Here is an 11,661-nt window from a genome sequence, read left to right as displayed (position 1 = left end):
AGGGAGTCTACCGACAGTCGACAGTCGAGCCAAGTACACGAAGCTCAAAGCCAGAACTGCTTTCCCAGAGTTCTTTCTATCGGATTCCCGGGGAGCAGAAGGCGCTCGGGGNCTTGAGGACGTGGCCGTGACACTGAACCCGGGCTACTCACACACCCTGGGACCCATCACCATCTCTCTGTAGCGTCTACGCGCCGCCCCCCAGATCATCCCCCTAACGCCACGGAGAAATGAGACTCGAGGACACAGTGGACTCAACAAAGCGTGTATTAAATCACTTATTGGAAACTGGTTACAATTAAGGCACTCTGAAGGTCACGGTCTCCTTGAGGCTATGATACATGGCGGCTCCTAGGACTATTTATAAAGCACGAGGACCGGACAGCCTCCCAGACGCCCTGGGGTGGGCTCAGTACCCCGAAGGGACTCAATGCGCCGCAGGAACAAGGCACAGCCCACACCGTCACGGACGTGACTGTACTAACACGGAGGCCGAAGTCTGCTACAAAGATTCTTTTATGAATAAACAGTAGAAAGTCAAAATCTGCAGGCTGCTACAAAATGCTTAGGAATGTTTCATAATACTTCAAATCGCTATCAAATGCCCAAGAAGTCAGGAAGATAACACTCAAGAGTGTGTAGTTAGTGTCTCAGCTTGTGGCCCTTCCAGGACTGTGCTGTCACCTCACAGCACGGGTCAACGTGGCTGGGGGGCGGGGGGGTGTCAAGTGGTGTGGTCGTGTTGGGTCACGCTGACTTGTATGAGAACTTCCTGTGACACGCTGGAGAGCGGTCCCCAACAGCCGGTCACAAGTGCGAAAGGGAAATACATCTCTTGTTTTATGTACCTGTTGACTCACGTTCCCAAAGCTAAGTCTTCCTCATCCAAAGCAGTGTGGCAACCGGGACTATTTTCAGAGTAAGAGAGGCGGCTCTCACGGTTACCCCGCGGTCCGCTGTCCCTGCCAGGAAGGACACGCTCATTTACTGAAGCCACAGATGTTGCTCTGAAAGGCCTGGAGCCAAAATGGAAGGCCCGGCGGGTGGCCTGGAGGCCGCGGACAACGTCTCAACCAGAGCAGTGTGGCTCCAAGCTGGGGGTCGAGTGACAAGGACAGTCAGCAGGCTCTCTGTGTAGTACGAGGGAACCCCTCTCGCTGGCACCGGACGCCCTGCCTCCCCGGTGGGCAGAGCCCCACAGAGGGGCCTGCAGGGCGTGGCCTCCCTCCTCGGGGACAGCCTGGGGGCCCGTGTCCCCCCACCCCCGCCGTGACCACGGCGCAGATGGCCTGACTAGGGACAGCCTGGTGTGACTGCACACAGGACCCGACACCTGCTGTCAACAGGGTTGAGAAGCGAGAGACGGTGATGGCTCCCCGGGGCCCCGGCTGCCCTTGCAGGCTGCTCTAAAGCTTCATTTATTACTCAAGTTCTCATTGAAAAAAATCTTGATGTTCTGGTAAAAATACAAATTAAAATTAAAAAATTGTCCAATAAGTGGTCCGAACTTTGACATTAAAATCTTGGGGGGAAACCCCTTTGGTGGAAGAATGAACTCCAAAACTTACTTGAAACGGAATAGAAGAAAACAAAACAGACTTAAGGCGAGTCTAAGTGCGCTTCGATGCCGCTCAGAGCAGCGGGGGCAGGAGGCCCGTCCCCGCACACCGCGTGCGGGTGCCTGGCTCCCCGGGAGGCTGCCATGCATGGCACAGGGCCGCGGGCCGGGTTACGGGGGCGGCGGTGATGGGGCCCTTCGCCCCCGCTGCGTGCAGCCCGCTGTTGGGCACAGGGACACCAGGCGCGCGCTGTGGGGACAGAAGGCGGGATGGACGTCGGGGCCAGCGGTGTAGACCGCCCGCCTGCACTGGACTCCCCAGCGGAGCGGGGCGGTGGGGCATGGGCTCTGCCTCCTGGAAGGAACAACACAAGCAAAACCGACCCCGACGGGCTTCGTGTCTCCGGTGACTAAATACAGATAGAGAAGAGGAACGGAAGCTCGCGGGCCCGCGGGACGGCGCCGTGGTCCCCCGGCGGCTTCCCGCGCTGCTCGGGGACTGCTGGGCACGACGGCTGCACGGCTCAGTTGTTCTCGAACCTGGCGTACGGGTTTTCCTCTTTAAACAGACCTGGAACGACACAGAGCCGCTTACGAGTGGGCTCACGCAGCGGGACACCAAGTCCAGGGACGTGGGGCAAGTCCGTGCTCGTGAACACGCACTGGGCCCCAAGGAACACGGCGCTCGGAGCACGTTCAGCACAATGCTTCACCTTTTTTTTTCTTTTTAAACTATTTTTAGAAATTTATTTATTTTGGGAGGGAGAATCCCAAGGGGGTTGATCCCACAAACTGTGAGATCATGACCTGAGATCAAGGGCCAGATGCTTCACCGACTGAGCCCCTCGGGCGCCCCTACACTTCACCTCTTTGAAAGTCAAACCACAGGTGACTTTAAAATTGAAATGAAATTTACCAGAAAAAAATCATTGTAAGAAAAACAGACCTGAAGAAATAAAGACTTGTTTGCTCATTCTCTCAAAGAGAAATTAAGAAACCTCAAGCCACTATTTCTCCCCACAGTAGCTGGTCAATATTACGCAGAAATTAACAAAACCACCTTACTTTAAGTGTCCTTAGAATCAGGGCTACGAGCCGAGGTGACCGTCGGCCTCGCCACCACCGAGTGTGCTGACGTGGCCAACACAACGTACTTAAGTCATAACGTAAGTGTTTGAGGCTAAACGCCCAGGACTAGGAGTTTCCTCTGCAGCAGATCACAGCCTCTCCCGCACTTTAAAACCCGTGTCACCCACGGTTTTCTGGAGCCACCACACCGGGTGTACGTGCTGCAGGTGAACGGGGCGGGGGCAGGAGGGCTGCCCGGCCAAGGGGGACGGCGTGCCGGGGCCTCGGGAGGAAGCCCAGGAGCTTCAGGTAACGGGCGCTCAGAGGCCACACACACAGGCCCAACAGAGCAGCCCCCAGGTCCCCTCCTGGTTTGAAGGGGAAAGGCTGTGTGGTGACTGGAAACCGGGCGCCTTCTGAAACCAAGAGAAGGGTGTCCCCCGGGCCGGTGCGCGTGCCTGTCCCGCCCCCCACTGGGGGCGCCCGGGAATTCTTCCACCCGGCTGGATACGGTCCGTTCGATGGGCTTTCTAGAAACAGGCACAAGCTGGCTTCCAGAGTGCAATTCCGGGCCTAGCTCACCACCGAAACAAGGCCCCATGGGCCTGGGGTCGGGGTCACGGGGAACGCCCCTGCGCCGGGAGCCTCGTGCACGGCGGCCAGGTGGCACGCTGCAGAGGGGCAGACTGTAAGAGCTCCTGTGTGCGGCAACCCAGCACCATGGCGTGAGTCTGCGTGAGTGCACACACCTACACGGCTCTCGCCTTCTGCGTTAACATCAGTCAGATGCCAGCAAGCTCCTTGCAGCACTTCAGTATTGTGAAACAAGGTGCCCATGCCAAGGACAGCGGGCGCTCCCTGGGCACGAGCCTGCGCCTGGCAGAGGGCACTGTGCCAACACTATCGCAGGACAGAATGTCACCCGCATGGAGCTGGGTGGGGGCGCTGGGGTGCTGTGTCAGCTGCACAGCCAGCATCCCCAGCAGAGGGGGCTGAGGCTTCGGACTGTCTGAGCGCACAGGACCTTAGGATACCAGGAAACACGGCGTCCCCTGCACAGACACAGAACTTCAAAATGAGGACGTTAGAAAGATTTTGAGGGGCACCTGGGTGGCTCGGATGGTTAAGCATCGACTGTGGATTTCAGCTCAGGTCATGATCTCAGGACGGTGGGTTCGAGCCCCACGTTGGGCTCTGTGCTGACAGTGCAGAGCCGACTTAATATTTTCTCTCTCTCTCAAAACAAACTTTCAAAAAAAAAAAAAAAGGAAAAAAAAATTTTTTTAATTTTCCTGATCAGATTCTGCCTCGAGCCCCGCTGCCCGGTGCACCTAACAGGCACGGAAGCACCGTGGCCCAGAGCTAGAGCGCCCGCGGCCCAGTGCGGCCACTTCCGGCCACCCCACCGGCCCTGAAGAGAGCGGGGAAGGCAGGTGGCAGCCGCAGGTGTGACGATCAGCAGAGCGCCAACTCGACCCGGGGGCAGAGTGAATGCTCTCACAGACCAAAACCTTGGTCTCCCCCCAAAATCCCTCCGAACCAGAACCGAAGCCAGACGGCCACCCGAGCGGCACGGAGAGCCCCGGCCAACTCCCCCCAAGGCGCGCCGCCGTCGGCTGCGGGAGGCCGTGCGGGCCCCTCCGGTTCCACCCCATGGGCGAACGGCGTCAGGAACCCGGCTGAGAGAAGACGGCCTAAGGCTTCATCTTTCCAGACACGGCGCGGAGTTAGCGCCTTCGGTCCACGGGGACTAGGACCGGCCGCTCCCCGCGGAGGCGGCGCTCACGGCCCGGGAGCCACTCGCAACCAAGAGAGACGCGCGTACGGTCGATCCTTACCGTACTTTTTTCTGATTTCATCGTGTCTTGATTTCATTTCTGCTCTCCTAAAAACACAAAGAAATCTCATTTAGCACCAGAACGTAACGTGAGGTTAAATGACGTACCTTCAGCACGGAGGCTGGCAGCCTGTCCTCACTTCCCAGGAAGAGACCAGGGTGGGGACAAGCTCGGCCGCCAGGCAGGGGACCTGCTTCGGTGCCACGTCCTTTGATTCTTTGTTTCAACAGAAGAAATTCAAATGCCTGAGAGTATGATTTTTAAAAACACTTTTTACGTGAAGAAAAATCTCACGCCGGGTTCTGAGGGAGGCCGGGACGAGCAAACGTCAGTTCTGACCTGGGGGCGCGCGGGGCGTGGGGACGGCGCAGACACCCGGCGGGCCCCGGCCCCCAGCGGCGGCTGGCCTGATGGGGCAGCACCTCTCCGGGCCACCACCCTGTTCCAGGGACAGGGACAGGGGACCCGCCTGCCTTGCCGTGTCCCCCAACCCATGGCAAGAGTCGCTTCCCATGGGCACGCGGGCTGGATTCCCGGAGCGAACAGGGAGCTCACCTCTCCTCCTGGCGGACCCTGCGCTCCTCACGCTCCCGCGCGGCCTTCTCCTCCTCCTTATCCGGCTTCCGGCTCCTCTTCCTGCGGCAGCAGCAGGCGCAGCAGCACACGGCCACGGCCAGCAGCACGGCGCCCCCCACCACCGACATGGTGATGATCAGTGCCTCGAAGTTCACTGTAAGTCCCAGCAGGGGACGGGGAGCCGGGGTTCAGGTGGGAGCAGGGAACCCCCCCTCCCCCATCGCAGGCCCACATGCAGGGACCCCGCCACCACCCAGGGCTTCCAGACGGCTCCTGGTCGGCAGTAAGGATTTTACCATCACTGGTCAGGACCCAACTTCTGAGGCAAACAAGTAGTTAAAACAAGGTTCACAATTCCTTTAACTTCTCTTAAGGATTTATAAATGTAAACCAGCCAATAACTCAAACCAGAGAACTCGGGTTCTCACCCACCCCGTTGAGTCAGCCCTGGGAGAGGCTTCAAGATGAACCCAGCCCTGGACGGTCAAGTGTGCCCAGCACTGACGCTAGAAAGTTCTGCGCCACACAGAGCTGCTCTCTTCAAGTCTCACTGGCTTCCTGGTGGCTGGGGCAGGGCTTGGCAGGTGGCTGAGGAAGCCCAATGCCCAGTGCCTGGGGCCCTTCGGACCCCACTCGGGCCCGCACAGACCCTCACATTCAACACAGGAGAGCCACGAGCCTTACACACTGTCATGTCTGGTTTGTTCAGCCACTTTATTTTCTTTTTTAGTTTATTTTTGAGACAGAAAGTGTGAGTGGGGGAAGGGCAGAGAGCGAGGGAGACAGAACCCCAAGCAGGCTCCACGCCATCAGCGCGGGGCTTGAACCCACGAGCTATGTGACATCGCGACCTGAGCGGAAACCAAGTCAGACGCTTAACGGACAGTCCTCTGTAGGGGTCTCGCTTATCCCCGACAGGCAGGTAGCAGGCTTCCCTGTCCCCGCCCCCCGCCGGCCCTCAGGGCCCATTAACCCATGTTCTCTTGAGACCCGGGGGAACCATGGCTAGTTCCTGTCCCCTTCCCCCAAGGTGAGTCCCCACCAACCGCACACTGCCCTGGGCCTGGCCAGCCCCATGGCCCTAAGGCGGGAATTTCATTTCACAGGACAATGATCAAAAGTGCCCCCCCACCTGAAAGGTGGTCAACACCGTTAGTCAGGAGGGAGGAGCAAACTAAAACCACAAAGAGATGCCACTTCACGCCTCCAGATGGACAGAAGTGACGGCCCCAAGCTCTGGCAGGGACGAGGGGCAACTGGAGCCCCGCGCTGCCGGAAGGAGCGCCTCCTGAAACTCGGGGACCCCCCGTCCCGCTGCTCAGCACATGGCCAGCGGGAGCGAGTGGCGTGCCGCCCACGAGCACGTCCGCGGCAGCACGGGGACCCGCGGGTCACCCGGCAGCAGAGTGGACACAGGGCGCCAAGCAGCCGTGAGACAGACAAGCAGGACACGTGACGGCCCCGAACGGGGGTCTGACGAACCAGCCCCCGCTTTCTTGACATGAAGAGTGGGCAGGGGTGCTCACCCGGGGGCGGCAGGTCAGTGCGCTGGCCGCCCGCGGGGTCTCAGCAGGGACAGGCTGCGAGCGCAGGGATGGTCCGTATACGTTGCCGAGTGAGCACTACCTGCACACTCGTGTAGAATTTCGCTGTGTGCGTGTGTACGCACGTGTGCTTACGTTACGCAAGGGCAGGAAGAGAGACTAAACATGTTAACATCGGAAGTTATGTTTCAACTTTAAAACACGCTGGGGGCACCGGGGTGGCTCAGTCAGTTAAGTGTCAACGGCTAATTTCAGCTCAGGTCATGATCTCGCGGTTTGTGGGCTTGAGCCCCCGCGTCAGGCTCTGTGCTGCCAGCTGGGAGCCTGCTTCCCATTCTGTGTCTCCCTCTTTCCACCCCTCCCTAACTCACATGCACGCGTGCTCTCGCTCTCAAAAAAAAACAAATCAATAAATATTTTAAAAAATTACTCTGAAAAAACAATAAAAATAAAAACTAAAAAATAAGCACACCTCTGCAGTTCATGCTCAGAACGCCAAGGGCTCCCTGGGCCAGGACCGCTCTCCGTGGGACCTCACGAAGGGCTACCGTCCCCAGAGCGCGCCTGTGTAGCCACGGCAGGCACGCGGAAGGCGGGCGCTGACCGTGCGGCCTGGCAGGGCTCCAGGCTCACAGGGCACACCGCGGCGTCCACAACACAGTCCCCAGATGGAGCCCCTTCCCTCCCGGGCCACTCTCCCCGCCGCCGGCTTCGGGACACTTACCCCAGCAGACGCCCCAGCGCGCAGAGCTCAGTGCACAGAGCGAGCTGGGAGGCAGCACCCTGCGCACGGGGTAGTCCAAGCACGCCTTATTCGTGCTGCACCACAGACACTGGAAGAGGAACGTTTGCCAGACGTCAGAAATGTGGCGTAAACACCAGACGACCCGGGATGCGGGCCAAGCAGGTCGCTGCTCCCGTCAGGTGACCGACGGAAGGCGTGCCTTCCCGCCGCCACAGCAGCTCCGCCCCAGCTTGCCCACCAGGGCTGAGGTACTCAAACCCTCTTCCTTCAGGCACCCTGCCTGGCTCAGCCTCCGTGCGGGTCCTGGAAGCTGCCAGGCAGCTCCCTGCCCAGGGTCTTTGCACAGCCTCCTCCCAGTGCCCGGAACATTCCTCCCCAAACACGTGTCCCCTCCCCTCCTCCGCAGGGCCTGCCCCGGGTCGCCTGCAGGAGGTGGGGCAGGACCAAGCCCAGCACCTGTTTGTTAGTGGACTTCTGCACCGTGGCGATCGCTGCGCACGGACCCCACCTGCGGTCCCTCCAACCCCGTCCTGAAGACAACGCGACTAAGGCTCAAAGCCTCCCTCGCAGAAGCTCAGCTTAATGCACTGACGCGCCCGCGGTGAGCATCCAGGTGGCACCGGCAGGGCACACGCACTGTGCCCTCTGCCTCCCAGGACCCCACCTGCCCTTCTAGAACCCTGCACGTGCCCGAGGACCCATGTGGGCACACCGCCCGCGGCCCCCGCACCCTGCATTTCTGAGGGGACCCATCTGCGGCCAGAGCGGGTGCAGGCCTTCAGGCGGATGGGGGTACGTGCGCCCCCACAGCCTCCTCCCGCAGAGGGAAGGGTGGGACCGGACGAGGCCACGGAGCACGCGCTCCCGCAGCCGGAGCGAAGCAGGACAGCAGACTGTGCGGCCGGGAGGACTCCCGACGGTGACCCCTGCCACTGAAGAGCCGTGCCAGCAGGAAAACACGCCCGCGAGGAGCAGAGACCGCTGAGCAAGCTCAGGGTTATCAGCGGCAAGGTCCGAGGCTGCAGAAACAAGCCGCTTCAGTCTTTAGCCAGCAAACACGCCGCCAGGCGGTCAGCGAGTTCCCTTCCGAAAACGTGACCGGCGTCCTAGGGCAGAAACCACCTGGCACATCCCTCCTGACCTGCCTCACAGGGTTCCCCGCTGCCAGGAAGGGGGGATGGGCTGCGTGGCTCTAAAATACCCTCATAAAACCCGACCGGAGGGAGCTTCCCCTACAGTCCCAGATGAAGGCATCAAAGCCCAGAGGCTGCTCCGGAACCGGGCCGGCACGCGGCGGACAGAGGGGCCCTGACACGGCGAGCGGCAGCACTACTGCCAGCCTCCCCCACCGCCCTCCTGCCGGCCCGCACGGTGGGGAACTTTCTCCAGCATTCCCCTCTGCTGGTCCCTGACGCTCCGCCGCACACGTGCCTGTGTGTCAGACCCCAGCACAGCCCGCGTGCAGATGACCTCCAGGAGCAGCGGGCCTGCTCAAGGTCGCGCAGGGCCGGCATGGGAACATCTGGCTGCGCGTCTTCCCTGCGATTCTGGTGAGCTGGTCAGTCTGAGCCCAGAGCTCGAGGCCCTCCGGGCTGAGGGCCCACATCGCTCCCCGTTCCCACGTGAGGAGCCGAGGGAGGAGCGTCTACCCCAGCCCAGCACACTGACAGAGAAGGCAGGACACAGGGCCTCAGGACCATGGCTCGCGGTGAGGGGACAGCCTCGCTCCCGTGGGCGGGCCAGCAGGGAAACGGGCTCCTCAGCCCTGACCGGGCGCTGCGGCAGGCGGGGCCTCTGGGCACTCCCAGGGCGCTCCGGCCCCAGCCTGGGGTTCCACGTGCAAAACAAAGTCCCGGTCCCTGTCCCTCCCTTAGAGGCCTGTACGCTCTAGTGACACCAACGTGAAAGCACCAGCCACAGGTGCACAGCTGCAGACTGGATGCTAAGTGACGCCCAGCCCGGGGCCCACCCTTCTCTGCTCCCCCAACACCAAGCCCACCAGCCTCAGGGAGGCCCAACGCTGCCGCCCGGCTCGCACGTGTTCCCAGCCACGGGCCCAGCGGAGTCACACTGCAGACACGTGCGTCGGGAGGCAAGCACGCCCGCTGACGACACTCAGGTGGGGTCTCAGTGGTCGCGAGACGGGTTATTACTCCCGTTACAAAGACCCCTCCGCACACCCGACGGCGGGGCCTGCCACGCCCACGAGGCCCCCACACCGGCGTGGAGACAGCAGCGTCTACTTACAGAGACGTTCTTCAGGCACTCCTCACAGGTCCTGTTCGTGTTCTGAGAACAAGCTGCGGGGAAGGACAAGCGGGCGGTGAGGACCGTGCACTGTGGGCACCTGCCCAGGAGGCCGGGGCGGGGCCCAGGGTCTGCGCTGAACCACGCAACCAACAGCCTCCCTGGGCCCCCGGCCCCCAGGGTAGAGCGGCGGCAGTTCCCGGGCCGGGCTGCAGGCGGGGCACCAGGGAGGACACACGCACAGCCCCACGGGCCCACCTGCAAGAGGCCCCGGGGCACAAAGGCGGCGCCTTCAGGGGAGAGGAGCCCCCCAGGGGAGAGGTGGCACGCACCCAACCGGCCCAGGCCCGCCGACCCACCAGCACAGCCTCTCTGGAACCACAGGTCACAGCAATGCCAGGCCCGTGGGACTGAGGCCCCAGCCAGGGTACGCACACCTCAGGGAGAGGCCCCCCGGAATCAGCCGGTTCCAGTCCCTCAGGGCGCCCGCGGCCCCAGCCGCTCTCCACAGCAGGGAGGGCTCACGCCCCGCACCGCTGACAGCTCTGGAACTCGGGCGATCAGAACCCGCGTTCGGGAGAGAAACGTCCACACCTGTCAAGCTGACCCGCCCCTCAGCCGAAGACACACACGCTTACTTGGAAGAGGTCTGCGCACCTCACAGGTCACCAGGAAGTGCAGCCTATAGTCGTAGGGGGCGACCGCTTTACCTGCCAGAGTGACCGAGATGACGGCAGCTGCTGAGGCTAAATGCCGGCGGCAGGGGCCCCGGGGGACTGTCCCGCATGGCGTGAAGCACCCAAGGGCGCAACCCTCCCGGTGCCACCTACCCTCCAGCTGGGCCAGCGCGCTCAGGCAGCTCCTCAACACTGAGAACGCAGGCCCGGGAGCCTCAAACAGGAGACTCGACAAGTGCGCTGTGCACGCGGCACACAGAGTCTTAACCACCTCACATGGACCAGCAGAAACCAGACGGGAAAGACCACCCGCCGGGTTCCGCAGGTGCGCAGTTCTGGAACCGGCGAGCCCATCTGCCATGGGAAGGGGGCAGCGGTGGCCCGAACCTCGCGGAGAGAGGGGCACGTCCTGGAGCAGGACGGGGCGACGCACTGGGCAAGTGTAGGATGTGTGTGGCGACTCCACGCAGCTCACCGGAGGCTCCAGGCGCACCCAGGTGCGAACTGCAAGCACCCATGTGCAGGCGGGCCAGGGAGCGCCCCCTGCCCTGCGTGAGCACTCTCGTATCACGATGCGGGGGAAGGGCTCTGGCTGCCAGTCACCCACGCTCACTGCGTCTGCTAGGTGGGACTGAGGCGCGTGGGGACGGCCTGTGAAGCCGGACTCTGCTGCCCTGCACGTCCTGGATGCCTCCTGCTGTCTTTAAAAGGGAAGCTCACCCGTCGCGGGTTATCCCACGGCACTACTGCAGACGCGCTGTCAGCTCCACGCCCAGGCCCAGCTCAGGCCACTCTGCTCAGGGGCATCTGGGAGGCTCGGTCTGTGGAGCATCTGACTTGTGATTTCAGCTCAGGGTCAGGGGATTGAGCCTTGTGTCAGGGGTGCTGAGTGTGGATCCTGCTTGGGATTCTCTCTCTCCCTCTCTCACATGTGCTATCAAATAAAAAATAACTTAAGGGGCACCTGGGGGGCTCAGTCAGTTAAGCGACCAACTTCAGCTCAGGTCACGATCTCATGGTTTGTGAGTTCGAGCCCCGCGTCGGGCTCTGTGTTGACAGTTCAGAGCCTGGAACCTGCTTCAGATTCTGTGTCTCCCTCTCTCTCTGACTCTCCCCTGCTCACGCTCTGTTTTTCTCTGTCTCAATAATAAATTTAAAAAAAAAAATTTAAAAAACAATTTAAAAATTAAAAGAAAAAGAACAAGGTAATTTAGCTCCAGGGAGGTAAAGAGATGGACAAGTCACAAAACACCCCATCTCTGCCAGCACCACTCAGAGGCAGGGTCGCAGGGGGCACAGGGGGCCAGGGCCCACCAGGAGAGGGGGCCAGGGCCCCAGGCGGTGCACTCGGCCACCACACCCAAGCCCTCGCTCTGTCCACCGCAGGGCCCAGGCAGTGGGGGGCCTC

General features: G+C 61.3%; 1 protein-coding gene across 1 annotated transcript; it reads right to left on the bottom strand.

The window, feature by feature from the left end:
* Positions 1–249: 249 nt before the first annotated feature.
* PTTG1IP (PTTG1 interacting protein) lies at positions 250–10,629 on the bottom strand. Its single transcript, XM_077755410.1, has 6 exons — positions 10,215–10,629; positions 9,577–9,629; positions 7,309–7,417; positions 5,020–5,194; positions 4,465–4,511; positions 250–2,129 (listed from the first exon to the last, which is right to left on the bottom strand). Exons 1-6 carry the CDS (start codon positions 10,612–10,614, stop codon positions 2,083–2,085), a joined length of 831 nt encoding a protein of 276 aa, XP_077611536.1. The 5' UTR covers positions 10,615–10,629; the 3' UTR covers positions 250–2,082.
* Between the last annotated feature and the right edge of the window lie 1,032 nt (positions 10,630–11,661).

The sequence above is a fragment of the Crocuta crocuta genome, unplaced genomic scaffold, assembly GCF_008692635.1.
Source record: "Crocuta crocuta isolate KB4526 unplaced genomic scaffold, BGI_CrCroc_1.0 scaffold675, whole genome shotgun sequence".
Taxonomy (NCBI): Eukaryota; Metazoa; Chordata; class Mammalia; order Carnivora; family Hyaenidae; genus Crocuta; species Crocuta crocuta.
Note: the sequence above shows the minus strand (reverse complement) of the source record. Positions and strands in the feature narration are given on the sequence as shown.

What these genes read in the sequence shown, in the direction of transcription:
- PTTG1IP (XM_077755410.1), bottom strand. Translation starts at nt 10,614, where the DNA reads ATGGCAGATGGGCTCGCCGGTTCCAGAACTGCGCACCTGCGGAACCCG. An exon ending in AGTGCCTGAAGAACGTCTCT is followed by an intron (nt 7,418 to 9,576) that starts GTAAGTAGACGC and finishes TTCCTCTTCCAG; the next exon opens with TGTCTGTGGTGCAGCACGAA. An exon ending in GCGCTGGGGCGTCTGCTGGG is followed by an intron (nt 5,195 to 7,308) that starts GTAAGTGTCCCG and finishes TGGGACTTACAG; the next exon opens with TGAACTTCGAGGCACTGATC.